This window comes from Gymnoscopelus microlampas (genome assembly GCF_963454915.1).
Source record: "Gymnoscopelus microlampas genome assembly, chromosome: 3".
Taxonomy (NCBI): domain Eukaryota; kingdom Metazoa; phylum Chordata; class Actinopteri; order Myctophiformes; family Myctophidae; genus Gymnoscopelus; species Gymnoscopelus microlampas.
This window is the reverse complement of record NC_139940.1, coordinates 3690334-3705470: the sequence shown is the minus strand read 5'-3', so window position 1 is coordinate 3705470 and position 15137 is coordinate 3690334. Positions and strand designations below refer to the sequence as shown.

General features: G+C 42.5%; 1 protein-coding gene across 1 annotated transcript in view; it reads right to left on the bottom strand.

The window, feature by feature from the left end:
- The window catches only part of kcnn4 (potassium intermediate/small conductance calcium-activated channel, subfamily N, member 4), a 52401-nt gene extending 38895 nt beyond the window's left edge, over positions 1–13506 (bottom strand). The window contains exons 1-2 of the mRNA XM_084052628.1: positions 13416–13506; positions 399–548 (exon numbers count right to left, since the gene is read on the bottom strand). Coding sequence (XP_083908754.1) covers positions 399–548; positions 13416–13472 — 207 coding nt within the window. The 5' untranslated portion in view covers positions 13473–13506. The remainder of the gene's footprint in view (positions 1–398; positions 549–13415) is intronic.
- Between the last annotated feature and the right edge of the window lie 1631 nt (positions 13507–15137).

Sequence of the window (15137 nt, the reverse complement as noted above, 5' to 3'; positions counted from 1 at the left end):
GGACCCCCATCTCAAAATATTTTGTTCCAGGGACCCCCGAGAAGCAAAGATTTGAATTACAAATGTTTGCTTTAAAAAAATATATATATATATTAAAAGATTTGCACAAATTTCACGATTTTTCAAAAAATGCAGATCTACAAGCTCATTGAGTGGTACTCGTGCCACGCAATGAGCTTGTAGATCTGCATTTTTTTTTAAACAAAAAAAGGAGGTTACTGCCCGACAGCAACGATGTGTTATGACTGTACTTATTATGACTGTACTTATGACTGTACTTATGACTGTACATATGACTGTACTTATGACTGTACTTATGACTGTACTTATGACTGTAGTTATGACTGTACTTATGACTGTACTTATGACTGTACTTATGACTGTGATGCCAGTCCTACCTGCTTGGGGACATGGGGCAGGGTGCCCAGCTCCCAGTAGGTGCCCACAGGGTGGATGGCACACACCAGCAGCTCCACACAGATGCCCAGCAGCCTGTGGCGGGTCATGGCGATGCGCCAGTCCACCTGGTTGTGATCGATGACGAAGAGCTGTAAGACCACACACACACACACACACACACACACACACACACACACACACACACACACACACACACACACACACACACACACACACACACACACACACACACACACACACACACACACACACACACACACACACACACATTCAACAATCACCTTCATTACCTCAGTATGTTATCAGACACTCACCACCATGCTGCATTCTCATGGAGCTCCTAGGCTGCCAGACAGAGTAGCTTACCTTAGATTGAATACTTTATTTAGAAAAGACATGGAAACAGTACATGGAAGTACAGTTCACAATACAAGGTCCTCTAAACTGGATCGCTCATACAAGCAGAGTGGCTTGTTTAAAATGAGATCCCTGTGCATTCACATCATGATGACATTTAAGAAGAAAGACAGATAGACACTACTATGCAGAACGTCATACAATCAGTGTACAGGTTACTGGTATGAAAAACAAGAGATATGTACAATAAAGTGGGGGGGGTTAGGTTAAGACTTTGACAGGGGCCAGTTTGGAATTGCAGCCTCCTGAAGGTGTTTTTTTTAGGCAGTTTTGAAAGTGAGTAGGGTTTTACACTCCTTTACTCCTTTGGGTAGGGCATTCCACATTTTAGTTGCATATAGCATGAGAACGAGTTCATTCCCTCGTTTGTGCCAAATCTGGGTTGAACATGATCAGTGGAGCTGCCTTTGGTGTTGTGATTGTGGACTTCAGTTACGTTTTTGTACGTATTTTGACAGGTACATGGGTATCCCAATGTTGTGGTGTATCTTGTAGACCAGCTTTGATACCTCCAGGTGTAGTTCGTTACCAAAAAATATATACATTTTGGGGATCCTTGACATATTTGAGAACTGATCAGACTAACTAACATATGATCAGAGGTGGGGAAGTGATTTTAAAAATGTAGCTAGCTAAGCTACTCACACATACAAAAGGAACTGAGCAACACTAAAAGCTCTCTTTCAAAATACGTAACTAGATACACTACAAGTTACTTGTAAAGGTATTTAGTTACATTGAAGCTACTTTGTATTTAATGATTCTGATCATGTGTTTGAGGACATGGTATGACATTGAGTGATTGAATAAAACGTAGGACTTGTATAAAAGATAGATGGAGGCCCGGACCGCTGGCATAGCGGTGTGGGCACCTATAGGCTCACCAGTCGCCTGACAGCGCACCGCGAGTTCGAGTCCCGTTCCCGACAGTCTTTGCTGCATGTCTCTCCCCATCCCGTGTCCTGTCCATCTCTACTACACTATACATAAAGGCAGAACCCCCCCCCCAAGAAAATATCTAAAATAAAAGATAGATGGATATATAATGAATAAAACACAGGACTGTATAACAGCTACAAATGGATGCAGATGGAGAATTGTGTCTTTGATGTAATGAACAAACCGTGTAGTTTGTGTCTTTCTGGTGATCTCTATTCATGTCCTTCATCAGACGTACATGTTTGTATCATCATATGAATGTCATATGATGTCTTTGTGCTGTGAGGATGACTGTCCCTCACAAAGCGTGTTGTGTGCGTTCATGAACATATACCACATGTTGGGATGGATATGAACACAAAGCATGTTGTGTTTTTATGAACATGCCTCTAGGTGGGATTGGTCATAATTATGAAATACTAGACCATACCCGGTCGACGCATCCGTGGGGGGATGTGCGCACATGATCTGGCAACCCGGGAGGCGACATTGTTTGACACACAAACGCTAATAAGAAGCTGAGATTTGATGAAATTGAAAAACGGGCTTCACAGTTAAGTTCAGATGGTAATGGTCAATGGCTGTGTGCAAAATCAGAGCAATTGCTCCAGCCACTGAGGAGAACCGGGTAGTGACACCACTACAGACAAACAGAGGTTACTAGAATTATAGTAGGATATGAATACACAACACAACGCTTCTTTAAAGTTGTAAGACTTGATGGAAATGTGATGCTGAGACATTATAAAGAAAGCATTTCCCTCTGTAAATTTAATTTGCACAAGATATTTTAGAGGGGTTATTTTGCATCCTTTCTTGTGGACAGGTTGCGGTCAGTGTTTTACTGTTGGGAGGAGGCACTATGCATGCACATGGTAAATGGTGCATTTATATAGCACTTTTATCCAAAGCGCTTTACATAGATTGTGCATTACATTCACCCATTCACACACACATTCATACACCGATTGATGGCAGGGGAAACCATGCAAGGCACCAACCTGCTCATCAGGAGCAATTAGGGGTTCAGCGTCTTGCTCAAGGACACTTCGACACTAACTCTGGGGGAGCCTGGGATCAAACTGGGAACCTTGCGGCTTCCATCCGGTCGATCTACCCCTGAGCCACTGTCGCTCTGTACCAGGCCAGTTGGTTATAGAGCCCTTAACAGGCGACGTCACACTGATAAGAACCAGTATGCGCGCGCAGGCCGGCACCAAATGAACCCCATTCTGTCAGGTCTCGCTAGGACGCGCCTCACTAGCCAACACACACAAGGAGGAGGTTGAATGAACTGAAACCGGAGAAACCCTGAAACAATATGTTGGGAATTGATTGCATGAAACAATCACCTGTGTGTCCAGTCTCAATGTTGGTAAACAAATAATTGGTCTAGATGCACACAAATCTAATAGAGCACCGAAGTCTGACGTAATTTACACATCCTACCTGGTTCGCGGTTTTCCACCCCCGTTCTGAATCCCCATAGACGTGTTTAATATCATGTCAAATGAGAACTGTGTTGCAAAAATAAACAAATGACCCCGGCGGTTTGACCCTTATGGATATGAACCATCAACTGACGGTGAGAAAACGATAATGTTACTTCCGACAAATGAGTTACACATTTTTGCCAGAAACAGACTGTTTCAAATATAAGTGACTGACTATCATACGATACAGAGCCTCCTCCCTGACAATATCGCAGTATCGAGACAGTTTGTTTATTTTTGGACCACAATTCTTATATGAGACGATTCTAAGATGACCCAATGTTATTCTCCATAGAGAAATTACTTTACGAACCAGGGGATGAACAAGTGACGTCAGGACTTCTGTACTCTGTACTTTCTTTTATGGGTATTCTTTTTGTTTTTCAGTCACAGATATCATGATATATCGTTGATTACATTTCTTGCAGTATATCGAGTATCGCAGATATGGTGTATCATGGGCCAAATATACGCATATCGTCTCCCACCCCTATCGTACTGTGTTTGTCCGTCCATGGATACACTGCTGACATGGCTCTTGGGTGGCTGTATTGTATTTAAATGTACAAGAAGCCAGTCCTGAGGCTCAAGGATCTTCTCCTTCATTTAAAGAAACCACAGGCCTGATTGTGTGGATTTGTTTAAGCGGTATTGACATAGTTTCTGGGAGGAAGGAAGTGTGTTCATAATGACTCACACTCGCTTGATTGAAAAGGGATGTGTAACCAACGGGACCAATGCAAACACTAAACGATTCACTGGGACAAATACAAACACTAAATGTGATCAACCTGTGGTGTGTTGGTGTCCATCTGGCTCTGGTCTCTCTAGCCCTCTTACACTGTCTGTCAAAGAAATGATTTCAAAATGCTACAGTTGGCTTATAAAGCATTGAACGGTTTACAATTCTACAGTTGCTTTATAAAGGATTGAATGGTTAAGGACTTAAATACACGTCTGATCTACTGGACACGCACGGCGGTTTGTTTTGTTTGGGTCTGTTTCTGTCAGCAGCCAAACAAAGAGGCCCTCAGTCAGTTTGGCGGATGCAAATGAGATGTGTACGTGGACATGTGTCAGGTTATCAGAGCAGATAACACCACAGTGAGAACAGATAACAGCTCAGCGCTGCATGCTGCTGCTTTGCATTCCTCCTCATCTGTCTCAACCACCTGATGGCTCAATTACTAGCCCTGAAACATGACTGTCATACCATGACAGTCATGGTGCCGAGTCCCCCTGGTTTATAGCGGTGTTCAATTGTTTTACATTGCCAACTCTCACATGTACATAAACGTTCAGATTTCAAATATAAAGTGCTTATCCCCGAGCCACGGATGTGTATAAGTACCCGTATCTCCCGTATTGTTCAATAAAAAGCATTTTAATCCCATCACCGGCCATTTTCTCCAAATTTTCTTCAATACTTTCAACCATGCGACACTAATGGTTGGAAGGTGTATTGCACTCTGATACATTACCAAAAAAAAGAAGGAAAAAAAAGCACTTTATATTTGAAATCTGAGCGTTTATGTAAATGTGAGAGTTGGCAATGTAAAAAATCGAACGGCACTATAAACCAGGGACTCTCGGCCACATGACGCTTGTATACAAGCATCATGTCAACCATGGCTAGCTCAATCACTTACTTTAGTAAACCCTGACAACACTGGAGAACGTGTGTTGTACTGTATGTGGGGTGCATTTCTCCTTTCCGACATGTCGCCTTTCCGACGTTGACGAACCCTATACCTAACCCTAACCCTAACCCTAACCGCACGCGGAAGCCACTAGTCGGAGTGGTGAGATGTCGGAATGGAGAGTGAACACCCTGTATGTGTGCTTGGCTGCTGTCTTGTCTTCACAGCTGATGCACCAGTATAACTCTTCTCCCTTCTGGCTCCCAAACTAGGAACACATTTTGCCCCCATAGCCCTCTATGCACAGCAGCCATATTGTGAAGACATTCACAGGTGTTACCAATGATACTAATGAATTTGGTTCCATTTGTACACTCTCAGAGTTATCGGGGGTCGTGGAAACCACTGTGCTACACTAAATGGAACAGAGCCTTCATTAGTATCATTGGTAACACCTGTGAAGGCAGTGATACTATGCTGCCCTGCCAAGGTAAAGAGCAGTAACTACGTTTTGGGACACGCCGACTTATTTTTGTATCCCAAAGGTCAAATTAGCCTTTGTGATTTTGGGGGATAAACAATTACCTCAAGAACAGATGCAAAATTAGTGTAATATCACTTATATGCCGATATCTCATTTGGCTAACCAGTTGAATCACTTTTAAACCCATTTTTCAGTGTTTTTTTTTTTTCGTAGTTACTGCTCTTTACCTTGGCAGGGCAGTATGGCTGCTGAGTGTGCATAGAGCCTATTGCCATTAGAACTGCAGATTCGCACTTGCCCTAGCCTTGAAGACCTTGCAGGCTAATGCAAAGGTTAAAATGTAATGTAGATAGCATGTTATTTAGACAGATGCCAGGTTCATTTGTAGACCTGGCATCCTATAGTGTGTATAGTTTCAATGTACAGATTATAGATTTTTTTTACATTATACTGCTAAACTGATGATGGATCTTGGTCTACCTATGATTCTAGATGACTATTTATATGCATTTGATGTATTACCTTGCAGTATAACCATAAAGAGATAAAACATTTGATGTATTACCTTGCAGTATAACCATAAAGAGATAAAACATTTGATGTATTACCTTGCAGTATAACCATAAAGAGATAAAACATTTGATGTATTACCTTGCAGTATAACCATAAAGAGATACAACATTTGATGTATTACCTTGCAGTATAACCATAAAGAGATAAATCAGAGAATGAAATAACAATAACTGAGAACACTGTACGATCAAATGAACAAATGAGACGAAGCAAGAACATTGAGTTTGGTTTGTTTGAAATGTAGTTATGTTATGATATACTGTAGGATATGTGGTTAAATTAAAATAAATTGGGTTTTCATACCAAAACACCATATCTTACATAGATAGTACTAGTAGCCTAATGGTTATAAACAGAAATACATTTTTAGTCTCTCAGGTACGTATTTCTTGCAGTGGGGTTATGGCAAGTTGCCATTAATAAAACCAGAGGATCAAGTGGGAGTCTGTCCATGCAGGCCTTTAGAAAGTCATCAGTAGAATGTTATAATTTATTCTGAAACTAACAGGTAACCCGGTGGAGAGCAGCTAAGATGTGTATGATTATATATGGTCGCATTACTTAGAATTAGCAGTCTAGTTATTCTGTAACAGGCTGAATTGTTAGACAGATGACAGCCAAGGTTCATGGTCAAAAGCATTCTTTTATTTCCATGCGATCGCACACTGCTCTGCTTGCCATAGTGTTGTTGTAGGCCTAATAGTTTAGTTTGACTGATTTATACTGTGTGTGTGTGTGTGTGTGTGTGTGTGTGTGTGTGTGTGTGTGTGTGTGTGTGTGTGTGTGTGTGTGTGTGTGCGTGCGTGTGTGCGTGTGTGTGTTGATTAACTAGCTCTGAGTCCAATTAGTTTGACTCAGTGCAGGTGTGACTGTTTAACTCAGCCATCACCCACAATCACCCTCCTCTCTGCACTCAGGTTCCAAATAATCTGGTTCATTCACCTTCGAAAAGAGAGGAAAAAACTGACAAAGATTCCCTGGAATTGATGCGTCTTTTTGTCTGGAAGCAGGGCAAAGGTGAGACGATACACAAACTAACACAAGCTAATATGAACAAAATGAACCTTACTAGTCTTTTTGGCCACACTTCACGTTTGCCATTGTCATTACAGCTTGGTCTGTCTATGATCTGGTAAAACTGCAATTCCCAGAATTCAACGCTGAAGTACCGCTCCAAAAAATGAATGCTGCTGGATCCTAGTGCCAAGGATGTTTTGGTACGTAATAACTTTTTCAATAAATACAAACATTTCTGGTACATTTCCTGTGCCTGCGTCATAGTTGGCTATTCATTTTTTAGCTGTCCACAGCCCACCTCTGATACAGGAAGGCATGTGAACCATACAAGATTCTCTGTTATCATTATAGTTTCCTCTCTTCATTCATTATCCAATCAGAAACCTTCTTCAGTCCATTGCTCACCACACCAGGTGTCTCTACATTAACACTCATTTCCTGTGCTGCTGCTGCTTTGAAACAACACAAAGAGGATTTGAAACTTATTACACAGTCAAATTCTACAGTCTAAATTTACACTCAGAGAGAGTTGTAATAATTAGACCTATTTCATCCCACCGGGGGAATTCTGTTCTCAGCTTCACCCAGCTGAGTGCTTCTCTCAATGGAGTGCAGGGCGGGTAGTTATAGGGCATACATGGGCAACTGGCGGCCACATGCGGCCCCCACCTTCACTTAATGCGGCCCCGCAGGTTAGTATCGGATTACTGATATATTATTGATTCCAGCTGTTACAATTTAAGTTCATAAAGTTAACATACTGTAAGTATAACTAAATGCATTTAAAATTAAATAAAAATGTTACTTTTCAGGATTCCAATTCAAAATGAGCAAAAAAGAAATCGAGATTCCAATTCAAAAATATCAAAAATAGCAGATCTACAAGCTCAAAACGCGTTGCACTGCGCCGCGTTTTGAGCTTGTAGATCGACAACTTTTGCTACTTTTGTGTGACATAGAATGGCGAAGTACGGCATTCATTTATGAAAAAAGTTAAGGCCTCTGCCCGACAGTATATACAATGTGACCCTCTGTAGTGAGTGTGGAAATAGTGGCCCTCTCCATCATCAAAGTTGCATCACCCCTGAGTTAGGGGGTTAAAGTGTCAGAGTTCAACCTATCGGTAGTTAGGCGGCCACGTATTTAAAAACCTCCATGTAAGTTATGTGAAGTCCAGCTTGATCTCAAAACCTATACCACTTGTGCAAGGACGCGCTGTGATTGGCCAATACGCTTGTGCAAGGACGCGCTGTGATTGGCCAATACGCTTGTGCAAGGACACGCTGTGATTGGCCAGTAGTCACTTTGAGTGGCAGCTGGGGCAAACGCTCTCTACAAAACATGATTTACGATTCTACATAACTCGAACGGCGCGAGCCGGCCCAAGCGAACTTGAGCCACGTGAGGCACCACCGAGCGAGCCAAAGCGAGCGAGTTGCCGTGCCGAACGTTGCGAAGTTCGGCACCTCCGCCGCGGTCCAAAACTATACTTTATCTGCGAAAAAAGTAGTCCGCGGTTGTTGGAAAAAGCAATGTCAAAAGCAGGAGTCGGTCCCAGGAGGTCTGGGTTGAGAGCCTAGTGATTAACGAGGCAAGCCACTGAGGCCGGTGCTGAGGTATTCGGGCTGTATCAGACTCTGACAACGCCCACCGTTCACAACTCTTCTAATGTAGAGCGAAAGAAGCCCCGCCCAGTAGGGCGAGGCTACTGAGACCGGGGTAGAAAGGCTGCACGCAACCCTGACAGAGCCTGTTGTAAGAAGCTACTGCTCTGTTATCGGTCCACTCTGTCGCTGCATAGCTTTCCTTCGGCGTTCGCTAAGGGCCATGAAGCATTCAGCCTGTCAGTCTGACTAATGGACCCCAGCGTCTGTCAATCAACACAACACAACACAACACAACACAACACAACACACCCGGTGGGGGTTATAGGTCAAACGCAGCGCTAAACCCATCCATCAAGCGGACCGCCTGTTAACAGAACTGACCAATCAGGTTCAAGAGTCTGAAGACTCAGATTACACCTATTAGCCCGTAGCGCTTGACCTAGCCTTGGCGACCTGGCAGTCTTATGCAAAGGATAGAATGTCATTTAGACAGATAATAGGTTACTTTACTCTAAGTCAGTGGTTCTCAAACTTTTTCACGTCAAGGACCCCCAAAATGATACGTATTTGGCCGCGGACCCCCATCTAAAAATATTTTGTTCCAGGGACCCCCAGAAGCAAAGATTTGAGTTACAAATGTTCGCTTTAAAAAAACATATATTCAAAGATTTGCACAAATTTTCAAGATTTTTCAAAAATAGCAGATCTACAAGCTCATAGCGCGGCACTCGGTGCCGCGCTATGAGCTTCTATATCTGCTATTTTTGAATAGCCAAAGTATAAATGGTTAAAATGATTCTGATGCTATATTTACACATTTTGCTGGGTACCCCCTGGAACCCCCTCAAGTACCCCTAGGGGTCCCCGGAACCCACTTTGAGAACCAAGGCTCTAAGTCACTCTGGATAAAGAGTGTCTGCTAAATGCCTACATTATAAATTGTGTTAAGTCACAGCATTCCCGCACAGCCCCCATTCTACAATACGAGCTCACGATGTGACATATTGTGATCTTGTAGATCTGCTATTTTCAAAGGATTTCTATTATACAATTTTGAAAACGTGTGAAATGAGACAATTCTGCGTAATTGTGGCTTTATACCAACACTTTCGTACTTTTGTTCAAATACATTTTGAATAGCGGACTTTTACTTCTTTTCTACCTTGTGGTATTGATACTTTTCCTAAAGTTAAAACTTCTGCATACGTCTTCTTCCAACACGTGGTGAACATTGTCTACGTTTTTAGCTCCACCCTAGATGTTCATCGCCTTATCTCTGTTCTGCACACACACACACACACACACACACACACACACACACACACACACACACACACACACACACACACACACACACACACACACACACACACACACACACACACACACACACACACACACACACACACACACACACACACACACACACACTCTCTCTCGTCTTACATAACACACAGAGGACCTGAAGTTGACCTAGAAAAAGTTAGAGGCCAGTTATTTTCTAATCTCCTCTACAGTGTAAAAACAGAGATATGTCCCTAAAGATATCATACGTTACAGTACCTGCTTTAACCACTTTAACCCCCCCCCCCCCCCCCCCCCCCCTTGGTCTTGTTCAACCCAGATTTGGCACAAACTAGGGAATGAGCTCTTTCTCATGGTATGCAACACAAATGTGGAATGCCCTACCCAAAGGAGTAAAGGAGTGTAAAACCCTACTCAGTGCCCTAAAAAAAACACATTCAGGAGGCTGCGATTCCAAACTGGCCCCTGTCAAAGTCTTAACCCTCCCACCCTCCCCTCCTTGAACTGTTTATTGTACATATTTCTTGTTTTTCATACCAGTAACCTGTAAGCTGATGACGTTCTGCATAGTAGTGTATATCATGTCATCATGATTTGAGTGCGTGGGGATCTCATTTTAAATAAGCCATGGTGCTTTTATGAGCGATCCAGTTTAGAGGACCTATTAATGTGAATTGTACTTCCATGTACTGTTTCCATGTATTTATAAAGTATTCAACCAATCAATCAAACTTACAATAATAAATCCATTAAGACCAGGAACGCATCTGTGTCATTTTTAGATTTCTTTGGCTATTCAAAAATAGCAGATATACAAGCTCAAACACACTCGGTGGATCTACTATTTTTTGAAAATGTGTGCAAAACTGCAAATCTTTGAATATATATATATTTTTTAAAGCAAACAGTTTTAACTCCAATATGTGCTTCTCCCCCAGAAGCACATATTGGAGTTAAAACTGGTACCAGGAACGAAATATTTTGAAATGGGTGCATGGTCTGTGGCCAATTACATATCATTTCGGGGGTCCTTGACCCATATCAAAATGTTTTGTTCCAGGGACCCCCCATGAAGCAAAGATTTGAGTTACAAATGTTTGCTTTAAAAAAAACTCACTTTGTGAGTCTCATCTTATAAACTCACCTGTATACGCTGAACTGTGAGAAGAGTTGCAGTCTTATGCAAAGGTTTTAAATGTCATTTAGATAGCATGTTATGTAGACCAGTGGTTCTCAAACTTTTTCATGTCAAGGACCCCCAAATTGACACTTATTAGCCCGCGGACCCCCATTTCAAAAGTTATGCCAGGGACCCCCATAAGAGAAGATTTTTACGGCTCTAGTAGTGATTCTCAACCATTTTAATTTCAAGGACGCCCAGTTTGACATGCATTAGGGCTACGGACCCCCATTTAATGGCATTTCTATCACTTGGACCGCAATTTATATTGTAAAATCTGTGTCAATTTAACTCTGAGAGTGTACAAATGGAACCAAATGGACCCGTTAGGGTCCATTTTCGTATTTGAAAACTTTAGTTAGTGTGGTTGCCCAACAGGGCAACCAGACTATAGTACTCTATACACTTTATATCTTTATTTATAGATAAACTTTTTTTCAGACGCATCTCCTCCCACAGTTTTTATCCCCTAATGTTGTGCCATATGTCAAAATGACCGTCTAAATCGGGAATCGTGCGCGTGTATAGGGCTAAGAGATTGGTTGAATAGTTTAATTGATATTAATTTATTAGTGCCATTAAATGTCCCCATCCGCTTTAATGGAAAAGTGAAAAAACTAAAATTCAAGTATTTTTTTCTCAGAAACCGTAAGAGCTAGAGTTATCAGATTTGGAGGGATAATTTATAATATTGTCCGAAATTATTGAAAAAAATATCACACCATTCGGCCTCATGGTGGCGCTATAACAGCCCCCTTTACGTTTTGGCCTGTAACTCTTGAACCGTAGGTCCGAAAATCAAAATTTCTTTTCACCTGGATTCCTTGGGTCACTACGCATCTCCCCATATAGGCCACGCCCATTTGCGTCAGGATAGATTTTTTGATATTGATTTATTTGTGCATTAAATTTCCCCATCCACTTTAAAGGGAATTGCAAAAACTCCCATTCAAGTATTTTTTTCTCGGAAACCGTAAGGGCTACAGTTACAAGATTTGGAGGGGAGGTTAATAGTTTTTTGCGAAATTATTATGAAAATAATCACACCAGTCGGCCACATGGTGGCGCTATAACAGCCCACTTTACCTTTTGGCCTATAACTCTTGAACCGTAGGTCGTAAAATCAAAATTTCTTTTCCCCTAGATTCCTTGGGTCATTACGCAGCTCCCCATATAGGCCACGCCCATTTGCGTCAGGATAGATTTTCCGCCATTTTGAATTTTCTTCAAAACACACTTTTTGCTCCTTTTCCTACAATTTTTTTCCAAATCTCACACAAATCGGTACACGTGATCTATGGACCCCTGCGATAAACCTGTCCAGACGACATTATGATAGTCCGACCGGCGTCGGCGCAACCACACTCTGCAATTTCCCCGGAATTGCGACGCGTCTAGTTACTAGTTACTTTTCAGATATAAATTATGATATTATGAAACATACATTAATCACTTTAGCCATATTTTATACCTAGGCTATTTGAAAATAGCCGATTTACAAGCTCACAACGCGTCGCGATGCGACGCGTTGTGAGCTTGTAGATCTGCTATTTTCAAACAATTTAGGTACTTTTACTTTTGTACTTTAAGTACATTTTGATGGCAATACATTTGTACTTTTACTCAAGTAAATTTTGAATTCTGGACTTTTACTTGTAACAGAGTATTTCTATACTGCAGTATTGGTACTTTTACTTAAGTAAAGAATTTGATTACTTTTTCCACCACTGACTGCACTGTCTCTATGCGTGTGATGTATGTGTTCACCTTGTTTACTGTAAGTCGCTCTGGATTAAGAGTGCCTGATAAATGCCTACATTGTAAATTGTAAGAACAATGACAGGCTATAGGTTCCAGTAATGAAGTTGAACCAAGATGGACCGTTTTAGCTTTAGTCCAGTTGTAGTCGACTAAACATCAGAAGATTTTAGTCGCCTAAATCTACAGTTGATGTAGTCGACTAACGTGTATTTTTGGCGGGCAACGATGGCGCCGTAATGCCTGATTTATCCTTAGCTGTGTGCTGAAAATAGCAGATCTACAAGTTAACAACGCATGTGACACCCAGGCGTCTTAGTTCTGCTGGATCTCTTCTCCACTTATTGTCCCTCACTAACATTTTAGTCTAGTTTTTATTTGTTCACGAAATTGTCAACATAATTAGTCATTGTTTTAGTCACCATAGCTTAGTTTGTATTTAGTTTGTGTGTGTGTGTGTGTGTGTGTGTGTGTGTGTGTGTGTGTGTGTGTGTGTGTGTGTGTGTGTGTGCGTGTGTGTGTGTGTGTGTGCGTGTGCGTGTGTGTGTGCGTGTGCGTGTGCGTGTGTGCATGGTCTCTCACCCGTACATCCTTGTAATGGAAAGCCACGATGAGGATGAGGAGGCACAGGGTGGACATGCTGATGGAACAGTTGATGACGAAGGCCCACACCGAACCCTGAGAGAGAGAGAGAGAGAGAGAGAGAGAGAGAGAGAGAGAGAGAGAGAGAGAGAGAGAGAGAGAAAAGATCAAAGACACACATCCTTTATTACATGTGATGATTCCTGTCAATCTGCCAGTTTCCAGTAGCTCTGCTGCCCCCCCTCCCGCCCCCCAGGTCTCCTAACAGATGTGCACTGTTATGTTCTCACTGTATACGGTAAATAACTAAAGATGGTAGGCCTATACAATGGGGGTCCATGCTTATCAAACTCAAAGGAGACTCTTTGTGTCTCCTACCGGAACCGCTGCCGGTTCGGCTAATCGGCTGAACGATAGGGGGGAACTATTTTTGGGGATGAACTATCCCTTTAAGACCGGGAAAGCATCTGTGTCATTTTAGATTTTAGCCATTATTGTGTACTTCTACAAAAAAAAAAAAAACGATAGCAGATCTACAAGCTCATAGCGGGGCACTCGGTGCCGCGCTATGAAGCTTGTAGATCTGCTATTTATTTGAATAGCCAAAGTTCATCTTTAAATGACACAGATACGTTCCCGGTCTTAATCGGTTCATAATAATAGTTATGGGCAAATTCTCCTTCTACAGCACTGCCACCCAGGTATGGAATGGTCTTACCCCATCCCTCAAAAAATGCAAAATGTATCTGAAGAGTAACTAGTAACTAAAGTTTTCAAGTAAATGTAGTGGAGTAAAAGTACAATATTTGCCATTTGAGATGTATAGTGGAGTAAAAGTAAAAGTATTGGAAATTGGAAATAGTAAAGTAAAAATACCTCAAAATTGTACTTAAGTACAGTACTTAAGTAAATGTACTTAGTTACTTTCCACCACTGCATAACAGAGACGATAAGCAAAGGGCACAGAGCACGGAGGAATCCCCTCATCCAGAGGTCTGACGGTGTTTTAAATGGAGGATGTGATGCCAGTCATTCAACAGGCATGTTGAGACGTCTGTCTGAGGCCTTTTAACAAGCTGCTGCTTATTACAGCGTCTTTACAGTCACTAAGATAATTACTGCACACACACACACACACACACACGCACACGCACACGCACACGCACACGCACACGCACGCGCACGCGCACGCACACGCACACGCACACACACACACACGCACACGCACACGCACACGCACACGCACGCGCACGCGCACACGCACACGCACAGACGCACGTATGCGCGCGCACACACGCACACACACAGATGCACGCGCGCACGCGCACGTACGTACGCGCGCGCACACACACAGACGCACGCACGCACAGAGACCTGAGAGGAAAGTTTAACGCACAGAGAGAGAGAGAGGGGGGGAGGGAGAGAGGTTGAGGGAGAGAGAGAGAGAGAGGGAGAGGGAGGGAGGGAGAGGGAGAGAGGGAGAGAGAGAGAGAGCAATTGAGAAAGGTGGTGTGTGTGTGTGTGTGTGTGTGTGTGTGTGTGTGTGTGTGTGTGTGTGTGTGTGTGTGTGTGTGTGTGTGTGTGTGTGTGTGTGTGTGTGTGTGTGTGTGTGTGTGTGTGTGTGACGTAGCTGTGTTGGCAGGGCTTACTGTTTTCCATAATTTGTGGCGTATGAGCATCATGTCTGTCCAGCTTAACACTACACTAACACAACACTACACA